The sequence below is a fragment of the Symsagittifera roscoffensis genome, chromosome 4 (genome assembly GCF_963678635.1).
Source record: "Symsagittifera roscoffensis chromosome 4, txSymRosc1.1, whole genome shotgun sequence".
Classification (NCBI taxonomy): Eukaryota; Metazoa; Xenacoelomorpha; order Acoela; family Convolutidae; genus Symsagittifera; species Symsagittifera roscoffensis.
The window spans coordinates 8,310,122-8,324,404 of NC_087065.1; the positions used below are offsets into that span (position 1 = coordinate 8,310,122).

At 35.4% G+C, this 14,283-nt stretch overlaps 1 protein-coding gene across 1 annotated transcript; it reads left to right on the forward strand.

Moving 5' to 3' along the window:
* The first annotated feature begins 5,503 nt into the window (after positions 1-5,503).
* Positions 5,504-14,255, forward strand: LOC134844267 (NADH-quinone oxidoreductase subunit I-like). The gene is made up of 3 exons (XM_063860861.1): positions 5,504-5,806; positions 6,459-6,632; positions 13,722-14,255. The coding sequence occupies exons 1-3, from the start codon at positions 5,513-5,515 to the stop codon at positions 13,980-13,982; spliced, it is 729 nt and encodes a 242-aa protein (XP_063716931.1). The 5' UTR covers positions 5,504-5,512; the 3' UTR covers positions 13,983-14,255.
* Positions 14,256-14,283: the final 28 nt, after the last annotated feature.

Here is a 14,283-nt window from a genome sequence, read left to right on the forward strand (position 1 = left end):
GGAGATAAGTCGAAGATTATTTCATCGCCTATATCGTCCACGAGTTGTGTACCGAGATCGGATGTTACATAGGGTTCTAAGTTTGACCTGATGAGTGGGCTAAAGCCTGTATTCGAATTACTCAAGCCTTGAGCTAGAGATAATTATGCAAAAATTTCCAAGCAAAATCAACTGCTAAAACTGCTATTGTACCAATAGTGTCTGCCAATTGTACACAGTGATATGTTTTTTAACAGTCAAGTTTCGTGAATAATCGTTTCACTGCAAAAAGATGTACTGCCTCTGTCATTTTCGTTATTAGGAAGTTGGTATTGTTGTAATCAGTTCTCGATTTGATCGATTTGTCTTAGATCGGGAAAATGCGGTTTTGAATTGTTTTTTTTTGCAATTTGGGCTGCTGTATTTTGAATCCGGCAATATGTTAGTATTGCAGCTAAATTTTGCTGTGGTATTGACTTATATGCAAAAGTTCTTGAAGCGAAATTAAATGCTAAGACTTGCATAACATTGTATAACATTAATATACAAATTTTACAAAAGACGATGGTATTGGTTCTAGAGTAGAAACGTTTTCTCGGCTTGCGTTGAGGATTGAACGATTTCTAGGAGTGCACTAGCACTTGCAGCCGTGTCTATAATTTTTTGCGAAGTTTTTTGGAAATATTAAAAAAAAATACATAAATGAGACATTTTGTTTGCATTACGTTTTTTTAGTTGGTTTTAAAAAGATTCTTTTTTCTTTCTCTGGGTTTAAGGGTTTTATAAGGAAAACTTAGGGATGTGGTTGGTAAGAACACAAGCTTTGCATTGGGCTTCTGCATGCTGTGTCATCTCATCGTGTTCTGTTTGTAGGGTTTCCACCCTTTGAGTATTTTGTTGCTGGTGTTGAGATCCTGCTGATTTGGTTCTGATTCCAAGTTCTATGGTTCCGATTGCGTTAATTACTTTTGTTATGGTTGTTGCCTGATTTCCGGTTATTTACCCAATTTTGATTGTTTTCTTGATTTTCCTAACCAACTCAATTAATACCTGTCTTTAATATTTTTTTCTCCTTTTTTTTACCTCTATAGTTTCAGTTTGAAGTCGATTGCTGGTTTTGTTTCCAGCTGTCGTTTCATTTGTTTTGACTCAAAATTCTAAAAGTCTTACTTTTCTCGTGGACTTGCTTAGTTAGCTCATCTACTTTGGAATGTAATTCTTCTTAAGTCTTCTGTTTTCTTTTAGTCATTACTACGATTAGACCGATGATCAGTCTGCGGATTACTTTCTAGTTCAATTGAGTTAATATCTGTGAAATCATCAACTGGGCCAAAATTCTCTTAGAATCAAATGCTTTTTAGCTGTACTGCACAAATATTGTACGCTAGTGGTTGTATCTTCTTTTTCAAGTAATTTAACTAATTGAAATTTGGTATTCCCTTTTCAAAAAGTCTCATTACATAGCCTGTTCTTTTCCGTTCCGCGAATCTTTTCCATCCCTGTTGGCTTGATGCTCAGCAGTTTCTCGCGCACCTTCAGCTGCGTCTATAGTCGCTGCCTATGTATCTGCCAAAGGCTTCGGGCCAGGAAATGCATGGAGTGCTAGATTCTTAAAATTTACTTAAAACTCTTCTGGCTCTACATCTACAACCTCGAGCGGCACTGTGAAATTTTCTGGATGAATTATTTGCATGATAACTTTGAGTTTCGGGAGACAACTTGTGAGACCGCACATAAAAATCAGATCAAACTTTTATACATGGGAAATTTGTTATATGTTAGACTAATTACTCTGTATAATTTAGTTTAATCAGGCTTAGGATGTGACCAAAGCAAGTGAGGGCTTCGGACAATGTGCGGCTCGAAGTGGTCGGTACTTATTTTTGAGCTCCTTTTTATACCACCTTTGATTTCTAATAATAAATAGCATAAGTGCTTGTCGAAAGTTCGAGTTAAATGAGCTCAAATTATATCACATATCTGTGATCCGGGATATAATTTGAACTCAATAAACTCCTTGAACTCTCGACCAACTTTTGATATTAATATTTGGTGTCATGTTCAGTAAAACTTCAATCGTCCAATATCTTTGTCAAAAGTTCATTGAGTTTTTTTAAGTTCAATTCATATCACATCGCAAAACAGTTCCAGCAATCAAAATCAACGACAAACCACCTGAACCGATTTTAAATTTGCTGACAAATTGTCAGAAGTAGAAGAAATGCCTTACTTCGACACAAACACGTATGCTTAGATACAACTATTTAAGGAAATACGAGAGCAGCTTCTTGACTCGCCTTCCATACAAAATAATGACCAGTTGAGGACCTTTGACCAATCACTAGCCCAAAAATTGAAAAAACTCTGTCCCTCCTTGGCACGAGCCTTCGATGACCGGCTAAAGTTGACACACTCGCTAATCATAAGTGTTGTTTCCCTCATCAGATCAATGATACACAACGCAATGTTCATATAATTCTACTACAAATGTAAAAAGGACAAAACAGACCCTATATTGCTTGTGACACCTTCACTGACACAATAGTTAAATGTTGACTCCAGAGAGCCTTCTTTTGAAACACGCAGAAAGAGTCAAAGTGGAATTGACGCCCTGGGCTTCACACCGTTGAGTTTGTTAAGCAGACGAGTTTTATAAATCACGGCTTTGCTAAGTCATTTCTAGGGCTTGAGTCCACACTTGAAAACTTACTTCAGTTAAAATAAAATTAACAGCAAAATCATTTAATAAAGCAACCGCAATAGGTAGCCTTAAATCTTAATGAAAAGCCTGGTTTTTCAATAAACTTTTAATAGGCTCGAAAGAAAATAATTTTTTTTTCGTGGGGCGCATATTTGTTAATATATATAACATGACCAACGCGTTGGTTGTTCAACTAGAGGATTTAAATGAAACCCCATTTTTTCGACAAAAAATGGCAGAGTGCATACAACTTTCTAACCCAGGGCAACTTCAAGATTGGTAATGTGTCACATCCCTAAATTCCCTTTATGGTTGAATTATTTTTGACGACAATAACACTTTCGTGGCTCATTTGGTATGACTCTAAATTATTGTGAGACAACAAGAGAAAGAGTAAGGGAGGACGATCAAATACGTTTCAAGAGAAAAAAAATTTGAGAAACTCAAACTGAATTCTTAATTTTCTAGATACATATGTCTTCGTAATCATCTTTACTGATAATTTGAGCAAATCAATATGGCCACAGTAAGCACCAACATTACTCTTAGTTAAACTTAGTAAAATCACTCGAGAGATATCCGCGAGAGTGACCAGCACGTTTCCAATAACTCCTCTGCCTATATTTCTTTTCTCTAGTCCTCTGAGCCTTCTGAGGAATACATTCATCTAAAGGAATCTGAATAAAATTCTCGGGTAGTAAACTTTTGTCACAATGTGAACGATATTTGCGGTAACCTTCAACTATCCTGTGTTTCGAGTTTTCCTGCTTATTCCTAGATGGCTTCCATTGGGCGCATTGTAGTTTCTGTAAGAAGCTTCTCCTCTCAACTTTTTTCCTCTCAATTTTTTTTCGTTCGAAAATCTAGTAGTTATCTAAAATGATGTTTATGTTTACATGTGATTTTTTTGGAAATCTTTTATCATCATTTACAATTATCAAATTGGCCGAAATTTTTTTAAAAAAAGGTCAGGTTTTCTGATTTTGTTTTCACGGTTTTGTATGAACTTTGTTTTCACGGTTCAAATTTCGTCTGCTGTTCCGACAACATATCACTATCTCAATACAGCTGTACGTGCTATTCTAGACGATTGACAACCGAATTCTACTTTTGCGAATTTAGTTTCCCGAATAAATATCTCTTACTTGCACTTGTGACTGGTGATCCGTAGAGGAAGCATTCTCCTCTATCGCTGTCTCTCTGACTGCGTCTTCACTCTGGTGTCCCCTCTCTCCACCTCCGAGAAGTCATCGTCTCTTTCTTCTTCCAACTCGGAGACTGCCTCGGAGTCAGTCCAGCTACTGTCATCATCCTCGTCTTCAGCTTCTCTTCTCAACAAAAGAAAGAAAAAGAGAGGACGAACAAATACTTTTCAAGGGAAAAAATTTGATAAACTCAAACTGAATTCTTAATTTTCTAGATACAAGTCTTCGTAATCAACTTTACTGATAATTTGCGTAAATCAATATGGCCACAGTAAACACCAACAATACTCTTAGTTAAACTTAGTAAAATCACTCGAGAGATATCCGCGACAGTGACCAGCACGTTTCCAATAACGCCTCTGCCTATATTGCTTTTCTCTAGTCCTCTGAGCCTTCTGAGGAATACATTCCTCAAAGGAATCTGAATAAAATTCTCGGGTAGTAAACTTTTGTCACAATGTGAACGATATTTGCGGTAACTCTCAACTATCCTGTGTTTCGAGTTTTCCTGCTTATTCCTAGATGGCTTCCATTGGGCGCATTGTAGTTTCTGTAAGAAGCTTCTCCTCTCAACTTTTTTCCTCTCAATTTTTTTTCGTTCGAAAATCTAGTAGTTATCTAAAATGATGTTTATGTTTACATGTGATTTTTTTGGAAATCTTTTATCATCATTTACAATTATCAAATTGGCCGAAATTTTTTTCTGAAAAAAGGTCAGATTTTCTGAATTTGTTTTCACGGTTTTGTATGAACTTTGTTTTCACGGTTCAAATTTCGTCTGCTGTTCTGACAACATATCACTATCTCAATACAGCTGTACGTGCTATTCTAGACGATTGAGAACCGAATTCTACTTTTGCGAATTTAATTTCCCGAATAAATATCTCTTACTTGCACTTGTGACTGTAAACTCTTTATTTTGTAGATATATAAGCCTTTGTAACAACTTTACTGATAATTTTAAAAAATCAATCTTGCCACTGTAAAAACTAACAAATGTCTTGGTTGGTAAAATCAGTTTATAGATATCCGTGGGAGTGGCCAGTTCGATTTCTGTAACGCCTCTGCCGAAACTTTTTTACTCTAGTCCTCCCAGCCTCGAGGAATACAGTCCTGCTAGCAACGCAATCTGGGTAAAATCTCTCGTAGGAGACTTTCCTCAGTTGGAAAGACACTTCCTGCATGATAAAATACTGAATAATAGCACCCAGGAAATCTGTATAGAAACCAGATAGTAAAATAACCAGCGCTGAAAGCGGGAAAACGTTTTTTTTTTCTGATTCCTAATTCTTCGTATACGCTAGCTAATCTTTCACATAGTTGTCTCCGTAATTGCTTACATCTCATGCTTTAGCATTATATTTGTATAATTTTAGTACCTCAGTATTGAGTGATGTTTTAGTACTGAAAGTCTGAATGTGTCGTTTTTTTTATAAAGCTTACTTTAGTTTCGTTAATTTACCTTATAGCAGCTCTACTTTTAAGTATTCAGTTTTTTCTCATTGCTTATTAATGAATCAGTCCAATTAGGATGACGGTCATTTTGGCCAGTACTTGCCTGGTAAAGTATACGTTCCATCACATGTGTCGAGTATGAAATTTATTCTCTTGAATTTTTGAGGTCGTAATGATTAAGAACCTCGTGAAAAATAGCACCTGGCTTTCTTCAGTTCTGCCAAGTTCAGCAACATCATGTAAATTAGCACAGAGTAACAGTCAAATTGCATGCCGCACAAAAAGCACGACATCAACAGGGGTCAGCAAAGGATCTGAAGGCGAAGAGTACCCGATTGAATCACAACTGGGCAAAAGCGTTGGTCAGAACACGTACAAGTTAGTGAATGCGACCACATCTGCATCGTCATGGCTTGAAACGACAGACTTGAGTGCGAATTCGCTTCTGTTCGGGGAACTCATGAAAGTAAGCATTATTTAAAAGCAGAATCTGAACGTATGTCCTGCTTTTGGATCCCAAGAGCTCACACTACTGAAATTTTGAAGGCGGTTTTGTTCTGATTTTTAAAAATTATTATTTAGGCTAAAATTAAGTGCGAGGCGACAATTTGTCGCCAGCGACAACTCGTCGTTAGCTTCAATTCGTCGCCAGCGATAATTTGCTAGCCTTTGTAAGAGCAATTATATTATTTGCAATTTATAATTACATAAGAATTTCGAAACAAAATGATTTAGCTATGCATAGCGACCAAACGGACTTGTCTGACCAAATGAAGGTTTTGATATGGAATGTTTCACGGAATTTCGAGGCAAAGCATCCTGATTAAGTTGTCCTGAGGCGAGTCGTCGCTAGCGACCAATTGTCGTCATGTCAAAAGAAGGCATCAAAAACGTTTTAGTCTGTTTTCCATTTTGGTTTTTATTTGTAGTCGATCAATTACATAGAAAAATAACGGTATATTTTGGTTAAACTTATAGTTTTTGTTTAAGACAGGACAAAGCTGAAGTGATTTCTTAACTTATATCTCAAATGATTTTTGAAATGCTAAAAATTCCAATGACGAGAGCTGCTGCTCGTGTATGGCTGGCCTGAAGTCTTATTTTTTCAATGTTTGAAGGGAATGGGAATGACAATCAGTAAAATACTGCACGAGCCTGCCACCATCAACTACCCGTTTGAGAAAGGACCCCTAAGTCCCAGATTCAGAGGGGAACATGCGTTGAGGAGGTACCCCAATGGAGAGGAGAGGTGCATTGCGTGTAAACTGTGCGAAGCCATCTGTCCTGCCCAAGTTAGTTTCATTATCGGTTAAATTCAGCAATCGCCGAACAAATCTGAAGTGGATCACAAGTGCTTAAAATTGGACCCATTTGGTAGGAAGAGTTTATTCTACTGATAAAGGAATCATCTTATCCTATCCTATCCTATCCTATATATTAAACGAATGACAGAAAAGTTAATGCCAAGTTTTAGCTGACATAACGCCCAATGAATAAGGGGGTATCGAGCGCAACGTTTAAGAATCAATCAGAGCAAGATGAACTCGATTCAACTTCAAGGCTGGACAGTACCTGCCCACTTTTTGTCTGAAAGTATGCGGTGACAGATGTATTTCAGCAAATCGATTCGAGCTATGAAATAACTTGGAATATTTCAAAGTTTCATAGCTACAATAGCTTGCGTAGAACACGTTTTTTTGCGAACTGATTCAGTGTATGAAATAATCCTCATTATTTCGAAGTTTCGTAGCTTCAATAGGTTGCTGGGAAAAACTTTCGCGAACCGATTCGGTCTGCGCATCAACTCGAAATGTTTCATAGGCTCAATAGCTTGCCTAAAAAACTTAAACTTTTCTTGAACCGATTCCCTTTCAAATATTTGAAGGTTTTGTAGCTTGAATAGTTTGCTTAAGTAAAACTTTTCATGAACCGATTCGCTTTGTAAAATGACTTGAAATATTTCAAATTTTAGCTTAATATTTTGCCTAAACAAAACTTGTTAAACTTTTTGCGTACCGAATCAATCCACGAAAAACTTGAAATGTTTCAAAGTTTCAAGGCTTGATTAGCTTGCTTAAAAAACCTAAACTTTTCGCGAACCGACTCGTCTATGAGACATCTTGAAAATTTTCGTAGCTTGACTAGTTCCTGAAAAACTTAAACTTTACGCGAACCGAGTCAGTCCAGAGAAGACTTGAAATATTTCAAAGTTGCGAGACTTGAATAGTTTGTTTAAAAAAACTAACTAGTTGCGAACCGATTCGTCTATGAGACAATTTGAAAAATTTCATAGTTTCATAGCTTGAATAGCTTGCTGAGATAAACCTAGTTTTTTCGCGAACCGAATCAGTCTACGAAAAACTTAATTTTTTCGAAGTTTCGTAGCCTGCATAGCTTGCTTAGAAAAACTCATTTTTCGCAAAACGAGTCAGTCTACGAAAAAACTTGAAATATTTCATAGATTTAAGGCTTGAATAGCTTGCCTTGAGAATTTTTTTTTTCATTTTTTCAGGGACCGATTCGTCTGAGACAACTAGAACTATTTTATAGTTTGATAGCGTATTTTTTGTGCGAAACGATTCTGTCTTCAACTTCAATCTTTTCGACTAAACAATAGGTTTCGGTCTAAACAACAATTTGAAATAATTCAAGTTTCCTTAGCTTCAATAACTTGCTTTTCGCTTTCTTATTCGCTTCGTATCAGAGCTTTATAGCCTGAACAACTTCCTTAGAAAAGTTTAAGTTTTAGTGAACCGATTTAGTTTGAAAACACTACGTACTTCAAAAATTTCGAAGCTTGAATTGCTTGCCCAAAAAACTTGAAACTCTGGAAATCTGATTTTGTCGATGGAATAATTTGACATTTTTCAAAATTTCACCGATTGAATGGCTGCAATGGAAAAACTTATAATTTCCTTGCGGTTTCCTTCATGTGCTGTGCGGTTTCCTTCATGAAATGACTTGAAATATGTGAAAGTTTCATAATATAAATAACTTACTGAGAAATTTTTGACATATCTCCAAATGATTAGCTGTATGAAACAACTAAAAAATTTCAAGGTTTCTTTTGTTGGATTGCTTGCTTGAGATATACCGAGTTTGCGCGGACTGATTCGCTCTAAGAATTAAATTGAATTTTTTAGAACTTTGCTCAATAGCTGGCAACAAGTTCGATTTCAAAGTTTTTTTTAGCTTGAATAACTTGCTGAAAAAACTTGATTTTTTGTCCTCTGATTCGGTCTATGAATCAACTTGCACTATTTCAAGGTTTCATTGCTTGACTTTTTTCAATAACAAAACTTAAAAATATCGCCATTCGACTTGCTTCATGATATAACTTGAAATATTTTAAGCTTTGATAGCTTCAATAGCTTGCTTAGAGAAACTCAATTTTTTCGCGAAATAATTTGCTCTAGAAGAAATATTTCGAAGTTTCATAGCTTGAATAGATGTCTCAAGAAATGTTTGATTTTTCGCAGACAGATTTGCTCTAACAATTAACTTAATTAGCTCAATCAAATCTTTCAAAGGGTCTTCGCTTGAATGGCTTCAACAGAAAAACTTATACTTTTTGACATCCGAATCGCTTCATGAGTTAAGTTGAAACATCATTTTTTTAGCTGGAAGACCTCGCTAATGGTTTACTTTGAATAGCTTGATCAGATTAACGACTAATTTTTTGCGAGCCGATTGATTTTTGGAGACGGGCTTGCTAGTATCTAATAAAAAGGTCATCAGCCTGCTGCTCGATTGTTGAATCTTACTTATCGCTTAATATGATTAGGGTCGGGAAAAGATTTGGCTTCAAATTGCACATAACGACGTTCGATATTAAAAATATAGGATAACCTTGGTACGGAATTGCTAAATCATTCTTGTAGGGGCCCCAAGCGCGCCTTAGCTTATTACCTATGCGACGAGCAAGGGTATTGCAACCGGGTACTAGAATTTTTTCCCATAAAAAATATGTTCACAAGATTTCCAATTTTAAAAACTCCATTTCAGCTACTGAAAGAATACCAAGTCTACAGCCGAAAAAGTTTTAGGTAAATTGATTTTTTCGTCGGCTTTAGTGATTTCGACCCAATTTCTGTCGGCCTTATTGCCGGGTTTTCAATTCTGTAACCTTCGGTAATTTTTTAATGACTTTTTCCTTGTCAAGTGTTTAATCATAGCTCATGGTTTCCTGGTTTTTATACACGCCCAAACTTAATGTTAGAATAGAGTTTTTTGGGACTTTCTGCTAGAATTTTATTCTGTTCTGATTTATTTTTTATTCTGCAAGTGGAATTAGTTAGTTTTAATTGATTTTGTGTGTTTTAGAGCAGTTTCACTTGAATTTGATTTAAGTTGATGGAGTAGCGTTTTCTTTTTTTCTTCTCATATGTTGAATTGTTTTCGAAAAAATTCTTAATTTTCCAGAATATTTTTTGTTGAAATTTTGGTTGGACTATTTTGTCTTTGAAAGCATTCGGCGAGTGTCGCATGAGTTTCAGGATTTTTTTTATTTCTGGATGAAACTACAAAAATTTGATTAAGAAGTTTTTTGCGGCAATCGTGTAAATTTTTTACATATTGAATTTTTTTATTAGTTTTTTTTTTATCTTACTTTAACGCAAATAGCGGAGAGGGCCTTATCTAATTCACTATTCTTCCTGTAGGATATGCAAGTTGTCTGATTGCAAGATATGAGGCATCGTTTTAAAGTAAATTTAGGAATTTTTGGATCTAGATTTCTTCTACCGAAATTTTTTCTCATCGTTACTATCGATTGGTTATGAGAAAGAATTGACATTTGCAAAAAGGTTTTTCCTTGTTCTTTTTGCTTCAAGCATTAATTCAAGGTTTTCACGATTCGTTTGAGGTATTATCTTCTGATTTTTGTCCTTTCTGATTTTGTATCGCAAATGGTGTTTAATTTGGCGTTAAAAGCGCTTGATAAGGGCAACCAATTGAATGAATATGAATTCAATGCAACGAATTGCAAGCTGGTTATTAAAATCAAAAACTGGAAATAATTTTCTTGCCTATCAGGATGCATTCTGAAATTTTTTGGAAGAGGGCGAGTCTTTTTCGACATATCTGTTATATATTTAAATGCGTGCTTCACCATCTCATCATGTTTAAGCTTTTCCAACGTATTATTTGCATTATTAAGCTATATCGTATATTGCAATGGTTAAGATTTTTTTTCGATTTTCCAATTTGATTTTAGTGGTTATTTTACCGAGTTCAAATTAAGAAACCCAATATCGAATTAAGGGTTGTGAGTTTGGCCTCCAATTTTAAATGCCCGAATCATTTTAGTAAACGAGATAAGACGATTTTTGAGATTTTTTCAAAAATTTTCAGAACTTTTAAATAACAAAACAATTTACAAAACTTGAAGTTACCAACCCTGTAGTTGGGTACTGTCAGAGTGCTATCAAGGATTGCGAGTCTTGCCTCCAAATAGGACTGCTCAAGTACTTGTAGTTTTCGAAATAGGACGTTTTTTATGATTTTTCAAAAAATTCCAGAAAACATAAATTATAAATATTTTTTAAAAATCTGAAATTCCGAACACTGTAATTGGGTACCGTCAGAGTACTATCAAGGATTGCGAATCTTGCCTCCTAATTTGACTGCTCAATTCTTTGTAGTTTTTGAGATATGACGTTTTTTTGTGATTTTTTCTAAAATGTTCAGAAAACTTTAATTATTATTTTTTAAAAAATCTGAAATTCCCAACCCTGTAGTTAGGTCTTGTCAGAGTACTCTCAATTCTTTGTAGTTTTCGAGATATGACGTTTTTTGTGATGTTTTAAAAAATTTTATTAATTGTTTTTCAAAATTTGAAATTCGCAACCTTGTTGTTGGGTGCTGTCAGAGTACTCTAAGGAATTCCAAATCTTGCCTCCAAATATGACTATTAAAATCCTTGTAGTTTTCGAGATTTGAATTATTTTTTGTGATTTTTTAAACTTATATTACTTTTTTTCCCGCAAAATCTGAAATTCCCAACCCTGTAGTTGGGTCTTGTCAGAGTACTCTCAAAGATTGCGAATCTTGCCTCCAAATTTGACTGCTCAATTCTTTGTAGTTTTCGAGATATGACGTTTTTTGTGATTTTTTCTAAAATGTTCAGAAAACTTTAATTATTATTTTTTAAAAAATCTGAAATTCCCAACCCTGTAGTTAGGTCTTGTCAGAGTACTCTCAATTCTTTGTAGTTTTCGAGATATGACGTTTTTTGTGATGTTTTAAAAAATTTTATTAATTGTTTTTCAAAATTTGAAATTCGCAACCTTGTTGTTGGGTGCTGTCAGAGTACTCTAAGGAATTCCAAATCTTGCCTCCAAATATGACTGTTAAAATCCTTGTAGTTTTCGAGATTTGAATTATTTTTTGTGATTTTTTAAACTTATATTACTTTTTTTCCCGCAAAATCTGAAATTCCCAACCCTGTAGTTGGGTCTTGTCAGAGTACTCTCAAAGATTGCGAATCTTGCCTCCAAATTTGACTGCTCAATTCTTTGTAGTTTTCGAGATATGACTTTTTTTTTCTGATTTTTTCTAAAATGTTCAGAAAACTTTAATTATTATTTTTTAAAAATCTGAAATTCCCAACCCTGTAGTTAGGTCTGGTCAGAGTACTCTCAAAGATTACGAATCTTGCCTCCAAGTATGACTGCTCAATTCTTTGTAGTTTTCGAGATATGACGTTTTTTGTGATTTTTTCAAAAGTTTTCAGAAAACTTAAATTATTATTATTATTTTTTAAAATCTGAAATTCCCAACCCTGAAGTTAGGTCCTGTCAGAGTACTCTCAAGGATTGCGAATCTTGCCTCCAAATATGACTGCTCAATTCTTTGTAGTTTTCGAGATGTGACGTTTTTTGTGATTTTTTCAAAATTTTAAGAAAGTTTAAATTAATTATTTTTCAAAGTTTGAAATTCCCAACGCTATAGTTCGGTGTTGTCAGGGTACTCTAAAGAGTTGCAAATCTTGCCACATGCGACTGCTAAACGCGCCTGCTCAATTGCTTTTATTTTCCGAGATGTGACATTTTTTGATTTTTCAAAATTTCTCAAAGAACTTATCTACAAAGAATTTCAAAAAATTTGTAACTACCAACTCGATGAAATTACAACCTTATTGTCAGTGTACACCCTGGTGTCTTAAATCGTGCCTTTTAAAATGAATGCTCAAATCCTTTTAGTGTCCGAGATAAGACGTTTTTTTCAATTTTTTTATTCGGCAAACTGAAATTAAGTTTAAAAAAAATTCACAAAATTTTGAATTCTTAACCCTATAGTAGGGTGCTCTCAGGGACTCTCAGTGGTTGCAAATCTGGCCTCCAATTTTCTCCAGAGGCCCATTAAGTTTTCGAGATGACGCTTTCAAAATGGGAATTAAAAAGTTCGAAATAACCAACCCTGTAATTGGGTGCAGTCAGAGTACACAAAAAATTTGCAGATATTGTTTCCAATATATGCGGTTTTTCATGAGTTGTCGAGAAATTTCGAAGCACCGGAGGTGCGTTAAACGCTAGTCTACGCTTAAGAAGATTTATCAAATCGGAATATAGACTTTTCTTCGGGTTAACAACTAGTTTAATAAAGTCAGTTGAATCTTTTATGATGCTACTATGCTGCTGATATGCTCAATTTCATAAAAATTCAAGTTTTACTACTAGGTACCAGTTACTATTGGTATATTTTATATCTAGAACTCAAACCATTTTTTGTATAATTATATTCGATATTATTTCCTGCCGATGATTTTCGGCTTCATGATCGCTGGCCTAAGCTCAGTTTCCAAATTCTGTATCCAGTTTGCTTAGGCAAACTGGATACAGCTATATACTATATAGCTATCGTGGATCCTTGTGGGCGTTACATGCAAATTTTTCTACTATGATTTTTTGAACAACATTTTTTGGTTGATTTTCAGCTTATTGGCTGTCGGCTTTAATATTGTCGGCTTATTTGTCTTTTTTTCTTAAAATGTCTGGTAGTACTTTTGACATCGATAAGACTCTGGCAGCAGTTTTTGAATGCCCATAGCTAACCGTTCTAGAAACACAAAAAGAAAAATTTTAATTACAAAAATAAATTAAGTAGTTTAAAAAAAGCCTCACGGTGCCTTTTTCTTATAATTGTTGTACCGCAAGGGGTGCGAAGCTCAGCTTTGCTTCTGTGTCAAAATCGCTGCCACCCGTAGTAAGTGCCGAAAATTTATTTCATATAAGATTCCGTCGATCAAATTTGATTTCCAAGTTTTTGTTGGTAGAGTTAAATGCCTCTCCCCCTCAAACACACACGAAACACGCACACATGCCCGGGCGCGCATACACACTTAAGTACGCCACTGGAGTTAAGCGAAGTGTGTTCTTAAGGCGATCACAATCGAGGCGGAAGAGCGAGAGGACGGAAGTCGGAGGACCACCCGATACGACATAGACATGACCAAGTGCATCTACTGTGGACTGTGTCAAGAGGCATGTCCAGTGGACGCCATAGTCGAGGGACCCAACTTCGAGTTCAGCACAGAGACCAGGGAAGAGTTGCTGTACAACAAGGAGAAGTTGTTGAATAATGGCGACAGATGGGAGCAGGAGATTGCGGCTAACATCCAGGCGGACTATCTCTACAGATGAGATAAAGACAGAACAGTTGTCGCAGAAGACTGTTCTTCATGATTGAATTCTGTAGAAATTGTTTCCTGTTAGCCAGCGATGCCTACACATGATTCTGTTATCGGTGTCCAGTTATGTAATCAAATGGGTTTTGAGATGAAATTTGAAAGTTAATTGAGAATTTAACTGCTAGCTCGAATGGCAAGGAAACAATTTCATTGCATTGAAATCCGTAGTTGTACTCGGTAGCACGACTAAAACTGACTCTAACATAGAAATATATTTTAAAATCTATCTTTTCAACTGCGCGTGAAATCTCTCG

What these genes read in the sequence shown, in the direction of transcription:
- LOC134844267 (XM_063860861.1), top strand. Translation starts at nt 5,513, where the DNA reads ATGATTAAGAACCTCGTGAAAAATAGCACCTGGCTTTCTTCAGTTCTG. An exon ending in TGTTCGGGGAACTCATGAAA is followed by an intron (nt 5,807 to 6,458) that starts GTAAGCATTATT and finishes CAATGTTTGAAG; the next exon opens with GGAATGGGAATGACAATCAG. An exon ending in AAGCCATCTGTCCTGCCCAA is followed by an intron (nt 6,633 to 13,721) that starts GTTAGTTTCATT and finishes TGTGTTCTTAAG; the next exon opens with GCGATCACAATCGAGGCGGA.